Raw genomic sequence first — 13,033 nt, 5'->3', positions numbered from 1 at the left:
TCCTCGAAAAAGAAAATTCATAGAGAAACACGATGATCACAAAATAAAGAATGACGTTTCTGAAGAAACACATGATGATCACAAAATAGAGAATGGTGTTCCTGAAGAAACACATGATGATGAAAATGTTCTGTCAGAACCACAAACTGACGAGAATCATGAAATCTCTATCAATTATATTAATACTGGAAAAATATGGAACCGAAAAGATATAGATGAAATTGATGATATATTTTCTTATAATGTGGCAATCGACATCATAAATGATAACGAAGATCATGAACCAAAATCTTTTGGTGAATGTAAAAATCGGCAGGATTGGATAAAATGGAAAGATGTCATCCAGGTTGAATTAAATTCGCTAAATAAACGTAATGTTTTTGGACCTATAGTCCTTACACCTGAAGCTGTAAAACCTGTTGGATACAAATGGGTTTTTATTCGAAAGCGAAATGAGTAAATTAAATAGTAAGATATAAAGCTCGACTTGTTGCACAAGGTTTTTCTCAAAGGCCTGGAATTGATTATGAAGAAACGTATTCTCCTGTGATGGATGCAATTACGTTTCGGTATTTGATTAGCTTGGCGGTATCTGAAAATTTAGAAATGCGTCTTATGGATGTTGTTACAGCTTACTTATATGGATCACTTGATAGTAATATATATATGAAAATCCCTGAAGGATTAAGATGCCTGAAGCACAAAGTTCAAAACCCAGGGAATGTTATTCTGTGAAATTACAAAGATCATTATATGGGTTAAAGCAATCAGGTCGAATGTGGTATAATCGACTAAGTGATCACTTGATGAAAAAGGGATATGTAAATAATTCAATATGCCCTTGTGTTTTCATTAAGAAAACAACATCCGGATGCGTAATTATTGCTGTATATGTTGATGATTTAAACATCATTGGAACGAATAAAGAAATTCAAGAAGTTGTGTCATACTTGAAGGAAGAATTTGAAATGAAGGATCTTGGAAAAACCAAGTATTGTCTGGGTTTACAAATTGAACAAAAAGAATGTGGAATGTTTGTTCACCAGACAAATTATACAGAAAAGATCCTTAAACGTTTTAATATGGATAAAGCAAATCCTTTAAGTACTTCAATGGTTGTTAGATCATTAAACATAGAAAAGGATCCATTCCGTCCATGTGAAGATGATGAAGATATTCTTGGTCCAGAAGTACCATATCTAAGTGCCATCGGTGCCCTTATGTACCTTACAAATTGTACAAGGCCTGATATATCTTTTGCCGTGAATCTGTTGGCAAGATTTAGCACATATCCAACAAAGAGACACTGGAACGGAATTAAACATATATTCAGTTATCTATGAGGAACGACAGACTTGGGACTTTTGTATTCAAAAGATGCTAATCCAAGTATAATTGGTTATGCTGATGCTGGATACTTATCTGATCCACACAAGGCACGTTCCCAAACTGGATATGTATTTACTCGTGGAGGCACTGCAATATCTTGGCGTTCTCAAAAACAAACGCTCGTAACAACTTCATCAAATCATGCCGAGATTATTGCACTACATGAAGCAAGTCGTGAATGTGTGTGGTTAAAATCAATGACCCAACATATCCAAATTTCATGCGGATTATCATCTGATGAGAAGCCTGTGATACTATATGAAGATAATGCTGCATGTGTTGCTCAAATGAAAGAAGGATACATAAAAAGCGACAAAACTAATCATATTCCTCCTAAGTTCTTCGCATTCACCAAGAAGCTTGAGAAGAATAGATGTATTGATGTTCGTCACATTCAATCAAGTGAAAAGTCATCAGATCTCTTCACAAAGGCACTTCCTACGTCAATATTCAGAAAGCACATATATAATATTGGGATGCGCAATCTACGAAATTTGTGAAGAATTGTTCCTGTCAACATCAGGGAGAGTTTACGTGACTGCACTCTTTTTCCTTTACTATGGTTTTTATCCCAATGGGTTTTTCCAAGTAAGGTTTTTAACGAGGCAGTACAAAAACACGTAATGAAGACATCATCATATCATGATCATCATCACAAGGGGGAGTATTGGAAAATAATATTTAAAATGTGTGTATTGAATATTTGAATGTTGAATATTTGAATGTTGAAAATAAGAGTTGTAAATATTGAAAATTAGTGTGTGATGATGTAGGTAATGATGTATTTTATTTTTGGATTATTTGTAAAGATTTCCTATAAATAGATATCTCATTTGTGAAGAGAATCACAATTGAGTAGAGAGAAAAATATTATAAAGTGTGTAGTTTGGTAAATTTTGAGAGTTTGAGATTTTTACTTTTTACCATAAATTTTTACTTTTTCACAACAAAAACAAAATATCCTGAAAATGTTTCATTTAGTACGGATAGGAACAAATTTTCTGTCAGATACAAAGATTCTGACGATAAAACAAAATTAAATTAAAACACACTAGATTTTGACTCGGACAATTTGGTTCCATTAATAGGTAAAGTTCTCTGTCACTTGGGCCTTAAATAAAATAACACATACAAATGAGAAAATCATTTAAAAATATATTCCAATAATTGCATTGATAATTTTTATAAATTATTATTCTCTTAAACTAAAAGAAAATTTGCATGAAATAGTCCTTTTCATTGTTACAAAATTATCCATTGAGCTTTGAATTTTATTTTTACAGTTCCTTTGGTATTTCAATTTTACTTTTTATGAATCTATTCCTTCGATATATAGAAAAATATTCATAAATTAATATTCGATAAATTTATAACTTTTCTGTGACATTTTCGTTTGACCAATGTGTTAAATAAATAATTTTTAAAAACTAAAGACTATTGTAAAAAAGTATGATCTCGTCAGTACATAAATTAATAAATCTCTAAAATCATATACATGACTAGAAAAATTTAGTAAATTGTGATTCTAGTTGCCTATTTTTTTTTATGATATTCAATAATATTGTCTATTAGCTGAATTTTAATTTATTATTCAATAAAATGAATATTATTTAATTATAAAATCTTTTTTTGTTAAGCCCGAGGCCATCAAATCATTTTTGTTTTAAGCTTGAGGCATACATATGTGGAGGCTGTTGGTTATATAGCATAAGTCGTGTGTTGTTATCTACTAAACGTTTATACAGTTAGTGAACTAAGAACAACTGGGAGCATAAATATATAGGGGGATGTTACCATGCACCCCTTGGGTGCAGGGTAACATGGGCGCCTGCACAGCTGGCGCTGTGCTGGCGCCCAGGTGGAATGTATTTTTTTATTTATTTTTAAATAATTTAAAAAAAAACAAGAAAATGAAACATAACCCACGTACGCCCAAATTTCTTCTCCCACCTTCGCCCAAATTTCTTCTCCTACCTACGCTCAAATCTTTACGTTAAGAAGATTGAGCGTAATTTTGGAGATCTCGTGCGGGCAAATATTCCGAAATCAGAAGGTAAATCGATGTAGTTCTAAATTTCATATTCCGAAGAAATTTCCAATTTATGATTTTGAAGGTTTCCGGTATATTGGCATACAGGTTCTTTAATGTTTGTGTGCAGTGATCCTGCTATTTGTAAAAGCCGTCGGATTATTTGTTCTAACCCTTCTCTCAGTTCACATTCTACCACTAACTTGTAGTATTTGTTCCAACCCTGTCTCTGCTCCTACAATTTATTCATTTCTGGTGCATTTAAATCTTTTAGTGTTTTGGCATACAGGTTCTTTAATGTTTGTCAAGTGTAAGTTTGCATATTTAACTAATTGCACTAGGAAATGGTGTTGATGATCTAGCTATTTATGTATCTGGAGAAGATGTATGTTTTTTTTAAATATATTTTATACTTGATGTCGTTTCTCATATGATTTTATTGTTACCATCGCTAATCCACCGTGCTCGGTTAATCCCCAGACAATCCTCGCCAACACCTTACCGCCCGCAAAGATTTTCGAGCACCACCCCACATCTGCCTAGCGCCACTGTAGATGAAATGGATCAATATAGTGGAGATGAACAATCGTACATCCCCCAAGTCGGTGATGATCAGAAACCCCAGATTGGTATGAGATTTGATTCGTTAGAGGATGCATTCTCATTCTACAACCAATATGCCCGAGAATCCGGTTTTAGCGCGAGAATGAGTAATAGCAAGAAAAGTAAGAAAACGAACGAAATTATATGGAAGAAATTTGTATGCTTTAAAGAAGGGCATACAGATGATATTCGATGGAGCAAACAGACAAAAAATGATCAACCAAGAAAAGAAAAAGCTCGTGGTGAGACTAGAACCGGATGTTTGTCCAAGATTTCAGTTGTCAAGGAACAAACAGGTCCAGGTTGGGTTGTCAGTACCTTCATTGAAAGTCATAATCATCCATTATCGACTCCGTCGAAGGTGCATTTGTTACGCTCGCATCGTGGTATTTCTGCATCAAAAAAAATGTTGAGTCAACAATTTGCAGAAGCCAATGTGCCAACTTGTCAACAAATGAGATTATTTGAGATAGAGTCTGGAGGGCCTGAACATGTAGGTTTCATAGAAAGAGATATCAGAAACTACGAGAAAAGTGTTAGGGATGAGCATAAGGGTATTGATGCAGAAACATTGGTCGATTTCTTCGAATCTGAGAAAGCGAAGAATTCATTGTTCTTTTTTGATTATGAGACTGACTCGGACAACAGATTTACCAGGTGTTTTTGGACTGATCATGTGTCAAGAAGGGCATACACTGCTTTTGGTGACGTAGTTGTGTTTGATACTACATACAACACCAACAAATATGGGATGATTTTCGCACCATTTGTAGGAGTTAATCATCATCATCATACCATTCTTTTTGGTTGTGGATTGTTGAGTGACGAAAAAACAGATTCTTTTGTTTGGTTGCTTAATAAATTCCTAGAAGCCATGTGTCAAGGTGCCCCAAACTTGATTATCACTGACCAAGATCCTGCTCTGACAAAAGCCATATCACAAGTTTTTCCTCAAACAACACACCGATATTGTTTGTGGCATATACTGAACAAATTCTCTGAGAAATTAAACCCAGTGACTTTCCGTGATCACTACGAAAACATAAGGAATGACATTCTACATTCCTCCACAGATGAGGAATTTGAGAGTTCCTGGGAAGCTGCTATGTATAATGCTAACTTGGAACAACATGATTGGCTGTCGTTGATGTTTGAGTTGCGACATAAATGGGTACCAGCATATTTTAATCATGTATTTTCTGCGGGTATGTCAAGTAGCCAGCGGTCCGAAAGTTCACATGCTTTTTTCAAGAGATATATATCTAGCAAGAACTCATTGATGGATTTTATCATTCGTTTCAATAAGGCACTTCGGCACCAAAGACACAATGAGTTAGTTGCAGATCATATCGATATGAATGAGCGTCCCAAGCTACAGTCCAAATGGCCAATGGAATCTCAGATGGTGACGGTTTACACGAAAAAGAAATGGTTGGAGTTTCTAGAAGAAATGAGTCAGAGTCATGGTTATTACGTGCAAATAGAATCTGTGGGAAATGAGTTTGGGATTTACAAGGTGATGAATTTTCAAGCTTCTTCTTCTTCGAAACCAAGAGTGCTTACACATGTCATACAAGGGGATGATATATTGTGCAGTTGTATGAAATTTCAGTTTGAGGGCATTCCATGCAGGCATATGTTAGCATTTTTTCGTATAAACCAAGTCTTTCATTTGCCTGATAAATATATACTGAAACGTTGGACGCAAGCTGCAAAGAATGTAGAATTTTTTCCTACAGATGAGCAAAATGTGGTTGAAGCTCCAGAAAGATGTTTGATGTCAAGACATTTGAGGTTATCCTATAAAGCTTCTGCATTAGTTGATATTGCATCATTGACTGTTGAGGGAACAAATTTCTTGAACGCACAGTTTGATTATATTGGCAACGAAATGAAAGATTTGAATATGACTACAACAGTAAGCGGTGGAAGTCAATGTAGAAGAGCCACATATAGGGCTATTGGTATCGTTGATCCTCAAAAAATTAGAACAAAGGGATGTGGTAAGAGATTAAAGTCATCAAAGGAGAAGGCAACCACACAGGGAAGAAAATGTCGTGGGTGTGGACGCCGAGGTGTGCAGCATGACAAGCGTAACTGTCCAAATTTGCAAGACGGGTATGTGTTTATCACCAATGTATATTTTTAGTATTTTTGTATATATTTGGTTAATCATCAAAATTAATATATGGTGGCATACTCAACGTTTTTCAGGTCAACTATTAATAATAAAAACGAACAACAAAGCTCAGATGACGAAGATTTTGGATCGATAGATGGTAATTTAAATCTCTAAATACATGTTGTTAATCATCAATATTTTTTTTATTAATAATTGTTTTGAATTTTATAGGTTCTAACAACTGGATTTGATAAAGGTTATTATTTTATCAAGTTGTATATGTGCGATGGGGGTAACCATTTTATAGTGCTTTGTTTCATATACATAAATATACATAAATCTGAGTTCTCATATATCTGTGTTTTCAGTGTTTGGTTTGATATCTGTGTCGAAGATAGAAGTAACCTTGCTGCAAATAAATTCTACAGTCAACAAATGGATCCAAGCAGACGCCAATGTCATCTCACTGGAGAATATCTCAATGGCAAATGAATAAAGCATAAGAAGTTCAGTTCCAAGTTGGTTACTGTTTTCTTGGGTGTTTAAGAATACAAACAATTGAATGTAATACAGTAGACATCTACAATGTAAGGTTTTTTTTTCAGGAGTCCATGACAGATATGCTGCTTGTATGCTGCTTTCCACATAAAACTTGTATGCTGGAAACAAATAGCTTTTGCTTTTTAAATAGCTTGGAAACAAATAGCTTCTGCTTGGATGACAGTAGACAAAGCAGAATGACATGCTTGGAAACAAATAGCTTTTGCTTTTTGAATCTTCTACTACATTGTCTAAATGACATGCTTGGAAACTAAATAGGAAGACAACAAAATGGAGATTGTTTTTAACATAACATTTAATTCATCGATACATACACCACAAAAAGAACCAACTAGTTCAAACCATGGAGACGAAGCCATTTCCAGAATAATAAAGGATGCAAAATTTTTGACTTAAATTGAATAACTCATATTAACTATTTGAATAACAATACAACTAACATTCATCAAATATTATAAACTGCACAATAAAGTTTTTGAATTGCAATACAATCATCTGTCAAATATTATCTTCACCAAAACAATACAACGGTTGCAACTACTGTCAATAAATTACAATTATTTATCTAATCATCTTTATTCAATTTTAGTGCTTTCAAATTTTCTTGTATCACCTCCAAGCACTTCAATATTTCATCTAATTTTTCAGTCTGGGATACTTCGCCTCTTGAACTTGAACCTGCACTTGAACTTTCGTTTATTGTATTTTGGGAGGACGTCGACGTAGATTGTTTCACCGATGCGGCATTGTAAGCTTTCTCGGCCTCCTCTCTGGTTCTGAATGATTGGTGGACAGCACCCTTATACCCGATAACATTAGAGCTTGCTTCTGCCCACGTGTCATAAATGCCAGATTTACGCCCAACAAATACAACGTATGTTTTGCCCTACATTGTAACGCAAATTGTTTAAAAAACGGAGAATGTGAATACAAATAAACTAAACCAAAAATTATATTATTCAATTCTTGACCAAGAATTAAAAGACTCCATAACATGAGATCTCTGCCACAAATTAAACTTCTCAGGAGATCTAATAATCAAAGTAGCCAATGACAATAAAGACTAGTTGGATTTTTCATGGTCCTCCACCACTGGGGGTTGCTCATTCTGAACAACTAAAAAACTAAACAGTATGGAACAAGCAAAATTGGGTGCCCAACAGTGGAAAAATGCTCAAGAATCCCTGCATAGTCTCGAGAAGAGCAATGTTGCTTCAATGAATGAAATAGTTAGGTTAGTACAAATCCCAATATTCAAGCTTTAAAGTTTCACCTGCACATTATCGTCATTTTATGTTCATATGTGACCTAACTATAGGAGAGAAATGGGCAACAATACACTATTGCGTGGACGGTTTACTTCTGCTGCGAGCTCTGCTATTGAAGATGCAGATGTTGGAAGCAAAAATCTGCTCTCGTCCATTGAGAGTAAGATAAGTAGTTTATATCTATTTCAGTTCAACTGAATATTATTCTCGATTTTACAAACTCATAAGAGAAATCTCGATTTTACAAACTAACAAACTCCTTTTACAAACTCATAAGAGAAATAGCAAATCACAGAATTACATTCAAATTGTTGTCATCCGAACATCAATTTCAAACTAACAAACTCATTTTAAAACAGTAGTTGTATAAAGTTTGAAAAAAAAAATTCGAAAAAATGCAGAATACCATTGGCGGCGCTCTCACGTTCGGCGTTGGCCTCGGATGGTGGCGCTCTCACGTTCGGCGTTCCCCTTTTCTGGCGTCGACAAATGGTGGCGCTCTCACGTTCGGCGTTGGCCTCGGATTTCCGGTGGAGTAACCCGAACAGGGTTGGTGAATCGGCCACAAAGATTAAGGCTTCGCGATGTGTTTCGGTTGGGAAATGCTTTTTCTGTGCTGTGATACAAGAATATTAATGTCCACAAAAAGTTAAAAAACAAAAAAAAGAAATAAAAAAATCCAGCTTGTACAGCCACATGGGCTGTCGCTCACGGAACGCTCACCAAAGGGTGAGCAGTGTATCATTTTCGTAAATATATATATATATATATATATATATATATAGCTCATAACAGTGACACACTGATTTTATCTTCTTCAATAAGAAAGGACAACAGTTCCTTCATTTCCCATTCACTTTTACAGAGGCACAACTTATTAAAGCATATAGGGCCGGTGATGTTTATTTAAAGGAAATTATGGTCTGATTGAGTCAAATTTGTAGGGATTAATTGAACGAAAGTGGCAAACTAAACATAAGAGGTCAATCGGTAGAGGTGTGGATCATCCATGTGTCAAACAAGGTCAGCAGCGAGAAATATTGTATAAGTTTGTTGGATTATTTCACGAGATTTTCCTCAAATGGTCTTCTTGGAGGATTTCACTATTATCATTGTAGGACTCTTCGATTAAAAATTATAGGGTCTTTGTTCAAAATAAGATATTCAGTTAGTATTTATTTTTTTGAAATAACCATGAGTCTGGAATAATTGCAGAAGAAATTAAGTAGGAGATACCATTTTCTAACTGACCAGGCTCGAAACAGCTTCCCTAGCTAGCCAAAACGTGGGTAGCCGGATTCGCTGTTCTAATGACAAAAACGAACTGACATGAAGAGAAATCCCTACTATGAAATTTTTTCAATCTTCAATACTAACGCCGAGTTTAGAAGAATCTGATTGCGTATTGTTCAGTGCCTCGATGACCACAAGAGCATCGAATTCCAAAATAATGTTGGGACAGTCAAAGCTTTTCATCCAACTGAGAGCTGAGCTTCTCGAATACTATAACGCTTCTACCAATGTGGAGTTGAATTAATGCACACGCAATGTTCCATGCATTGCAGCTAACACTACACCAAGGGAATTGCCTACAACACAACCATAGCCAAATCGCGGTGAATTATTAATGACAACAGCATTTACATTGCACTTAACGACAACATCTGGAGGTTCAATCCAGTTTTCAATCCAAGTCATTTACTGTTCTTTACTCACTATAATTTATAAACAAAGGTGTGAAAAGAAGAATGTGTAGAAGAAAGGGGGCAGAGTAGTTTGTTAATTTTGACTTGTACAATAGTTGGAATAGAATTAGTTAGATGGTAGTTAAATTATTCATAATATTTCTATTACCTTAATTTTTTGTGATTTACAAAATAACATCATCGAGTTGTTTCAGATCCAGCCGATTTTCAATTGTATTTTCAGGACTTCGGACCACTAAATCAGTTCAAGTGATTCAGATAAAAGCATCAGAAGATCAAGCCGCTCTGATAAAAATTCAACTCTAGATGCAAGTCATTATTTATCAAAATGACCGGCAATACACACATTCAAACCGTTGAAAGTCCAACCGCATTGTCACCGATCAGAAATGAATTTTTTCAAAAAGAGATACTTCAAGACAAGCCGTTCAATGTCTGTCCTATATAGAATGATTATACATGATCGTACCAACTCCCGAATAACACAAAGTTAACTATTTCGGACATGGTGTGTCAGCTTTATGAAAATCAAGAGCTTAAAGTCGAAAGAGCACAAGGAACATTAGGAATTTATTGATATTTTCAGCAACTGAAAGCGACATGTTCATTCTGTCGGGTGATAGTATAGATGATCGTTGAGAAACGAATCCAATCATTGGAGCGTTTAAACTATATATTCATATTTCAAAAATAAGAACATAAATAAAAAAAACTATTGATTCAACAAATTCATCTTAAGCCTACATATTTTATAAGAAGTTCGAGTAAAGTCAAGCTTTCAATCTCAAGTCGCTCTCTTAGTACACTCTTATCAATTTATATTGGATCACTAGGGAACATTTTGTGCTAACAACAAACAGCTCAAGCTGTCAAGACTGGTTGTTGGGTTATTATTTTGTTTTTTGGTGAACCGAAAGTTCTTAAACATCTAGATTTTTAAAGTGATCACAAAGATTTTCAGCCTAGACAACGATAAGTTATAGCTGAAGTGACACAAGATGTTGTAAAAATCAAAAATCTTTTACCGGAAACCTTCACAAGTTAAAAAAAAGGTGATGTAGGAATTTTATCTCTGAACATCTATAAAAATATTTGTGTTATTTCATTATGCACTTTACGTTATTGCGAATCATTTTTCAAGTCATTTCTTGTTAATCTTCCAAACTTCTTTATATAGTTTATCACTACTCAAGCCCAAACTGTTTCCACATTTGCTCATTCTTGGTGATCCAGCAAAACTAGCCGTTTAAAAATATTTCTTAACAACCTAAAAACTGTTAAGAATGGTTCAAAGTTTAGAAACTTTTAAAAAAGTTTATTCTCTCTCCACGAAATTTTAATCCGATCCCAACAAATGGTATCAGTTCAGGTTTTTTCTTAACTTTGAAAACTATATTTTAAAAATGACATCTTTTAACAAGATTTCAATGTTTTCCGAAGAAAACTATTATAATGAAAAAATATGTATGCAGACATATTTAACAGCCCAAGATGATGACATGTGGTATGTCATCACCAACAGTCCAATCAAGATTTTGAAAGCCAATACAGCAGTTGCAGTGATCGAGGGTGCATCACAGATTGTCGAGAAGCACCAGTTTGAATTGACTACAGATGACAAAAAGAAAGCGAACCTTGACAACATGGTCAAAGACATCTTTTACAAGAGTCTGGACAAGAACATGTTCAACAAAATCAAAACTTTTTCAACAGCTAAAGACAAATGAGAAAAGCTGACCAAAATTAATGAGGGCAATGATCAAACAAAGGAGAACAAGCTGACTGTTGCAATCTAGAAGTTCGATAATGGCAAGATGAGTTCCTGCGAGGCTCTTAATGAGTTTGATGAAACATTTAGTAGTATCAATTGAAGTAACTTCTCTTGGTAAAGAATATTATAACCACGAAACTGCATTGAAGGTTATGATAGCATTGCTAGAGAATGTGATGTAAAGACGGTGGCTATGAAGGAGTCTAAGGATCTCAACAAACTCGAGCTGCACGACTTGTTTGCCGATCTTAAAGCCTATGAGTTTGAACAGGGGATCCGGACAGAAAATGATTCATCCACTTCACAACCAGCTAAATCTCTAGCCGCCATAGCCCCAATTCCAACCGCTAACAAAGAAGCTTGTTGCAGAAAATCTGCTGACCAAATAAGCAATAAGACTATGTCTTTATTTGTAAAAATAATTTGAAAATTTTTGAATAAAATTCGGTCTAAATTCAATTATTATCGTAAAAAAATCAAATTGATAATAATCAAGCTTGCTTTAACTACGGAAAGAAAGGCCATTTGAGAAAAGAAGGTTCAAAGACGAGACAAGATTTTACAAGGAAAAATAAAGATCAGAAATTGTTGATTGCTGACGAGAGGAAGAGCAAATTGGCTAATTTGAGACTCAGAACCATAAAGTTCAGAGACATCTGCCAGTAAGACTGATAATGTGAAGGTCCAATGTCTCATGACATCAATCTACAAGTCACAAAGTACGACATATGTTACAATATAACTTTCATCAATCATCCGACGAATTCAAAAGTTTGAACATTTGGATTTATAACTTTAAACTTAGTGCATTCCAAATTCATTAAGCTCAGACAGGTATAAAATCGATATGCATCTTATAATACATAACAAAGCATAATTTAAAAATTTTGAAGAGATAAAACACATCAATGTATGATAGGCTCATAATAGTTTGCATTTTTTGTTGTCATATCTCTCATTGTTACCACTTCCCACGTGCTTCATTGACACATTTTTTGTGTGATTTTATTGTAGAATGAAATTTTCTGCTCTTGCGATAAATTTGGGCTAAAAAGAGTGATTTTATATCACACTTTAAGTTGCCGATATGATCTTAGTGGAAGACGTGGAGCAGAAAAATTCAGAAGTGGTTTTTGGATAAAGCATGATCACGCCTTGTGACTGCTCCTCTGCTGCTTAGTGAGAATTGAGGAATTTTCTTATCAAGGAATAAATATAACATAGAGTCATTTTTATTGAAAAAACTCTATATTCTTGGAGGATATTTTTTAAGTATATTTTAATTTTAGTGATTAGGTCTTTTTTTTAGATTATTGGGCTATTAAACTTGTTGGACTGAATTTTCCTTGTAGCCACCCTACCTCACGTAGAAGACATATTTTTTGTTCTTTAGCTTTCTTGCCTACTATTCACGTACAGTACAAAGGGAGACGGAAAGATAAGATCCACAAGAAAAAATTCTCCCAACCCCCTCCAAAGAAAACTCAGTGAAGAGCAGCAAAGAAATGCGCGAAGATTTTCTCCACAACTCTAGGCTAAGTTTTGTTTTTGATTTAAGGGTTGTTTTTACTGTTTAATTTATCA

General features: G+C 34.6%; 2 protein-coding genes across 6 annotated transcripts in view; one reads left to right on the top strand and one right to left on the bottom strand.

The window, feature by feature from the left end:
- The window catches only part of LOC142523242 (protein DA1-like), a 29,758-nt gene extending 27,287 nt beyond the window's left edge, over positions 1-2,471 (bottom strand). For all 5 annotated transcript variants that reach the window (XR_012814606.1, XR_012814607.1, XR_012814608.1 and 2 more), the window contains exon 1: positions 2,344-2,471. The gene's annotated coding sequence lies outside the window, so the exon portion shown is untranslated. The remainder of the gene's footprint in view (positions 1-2,343) is intronic.
- A 1,396-nt stretch (positions 2,472-3,867) lies between these two features.
- Positions 3,868-6,475, top strand: LOC142522567 (protein FAR1-RELATED SEQUENCE 5-like). Its single transcript, XM_075626029.1, has 3 exons — positions 3,868-6,139; positions 6,236-6,300; positions 6,375-6,475. Exons 1-3 carry the CDS (start codon positions 3,978-3,980, stop codon positions 6,392-6,394), a joined length of 2,247 nt encoding a protein of 748 aa, XP_075482144.1. The 5' UTR covers positions 3,868-3,977; the 3' UTR covers positions 6,395-6,475.
- The last annotated feature ends 6,558 nt before the right edge of the window (positions 6,476-13,033 follow it).

This window comes from Primulina tabacum, chromosome 13, assembly GCF_025594145.1.
Source record: "Primulina tabacum isolate GXHZ01 chromosome 13, ASM2559414v2, whole genome shotgun sequence".
Classification (NCBI taxonomy): Eukaryota; Viridiplantae; Streptophyta; class Magnoliopsida; order Lamiales; family Gesneriaceae; genus Primulina; species Primulina tabacum.
This window is presented reverse-complemented; position numbering and strand designations above follow the sequence as displayed.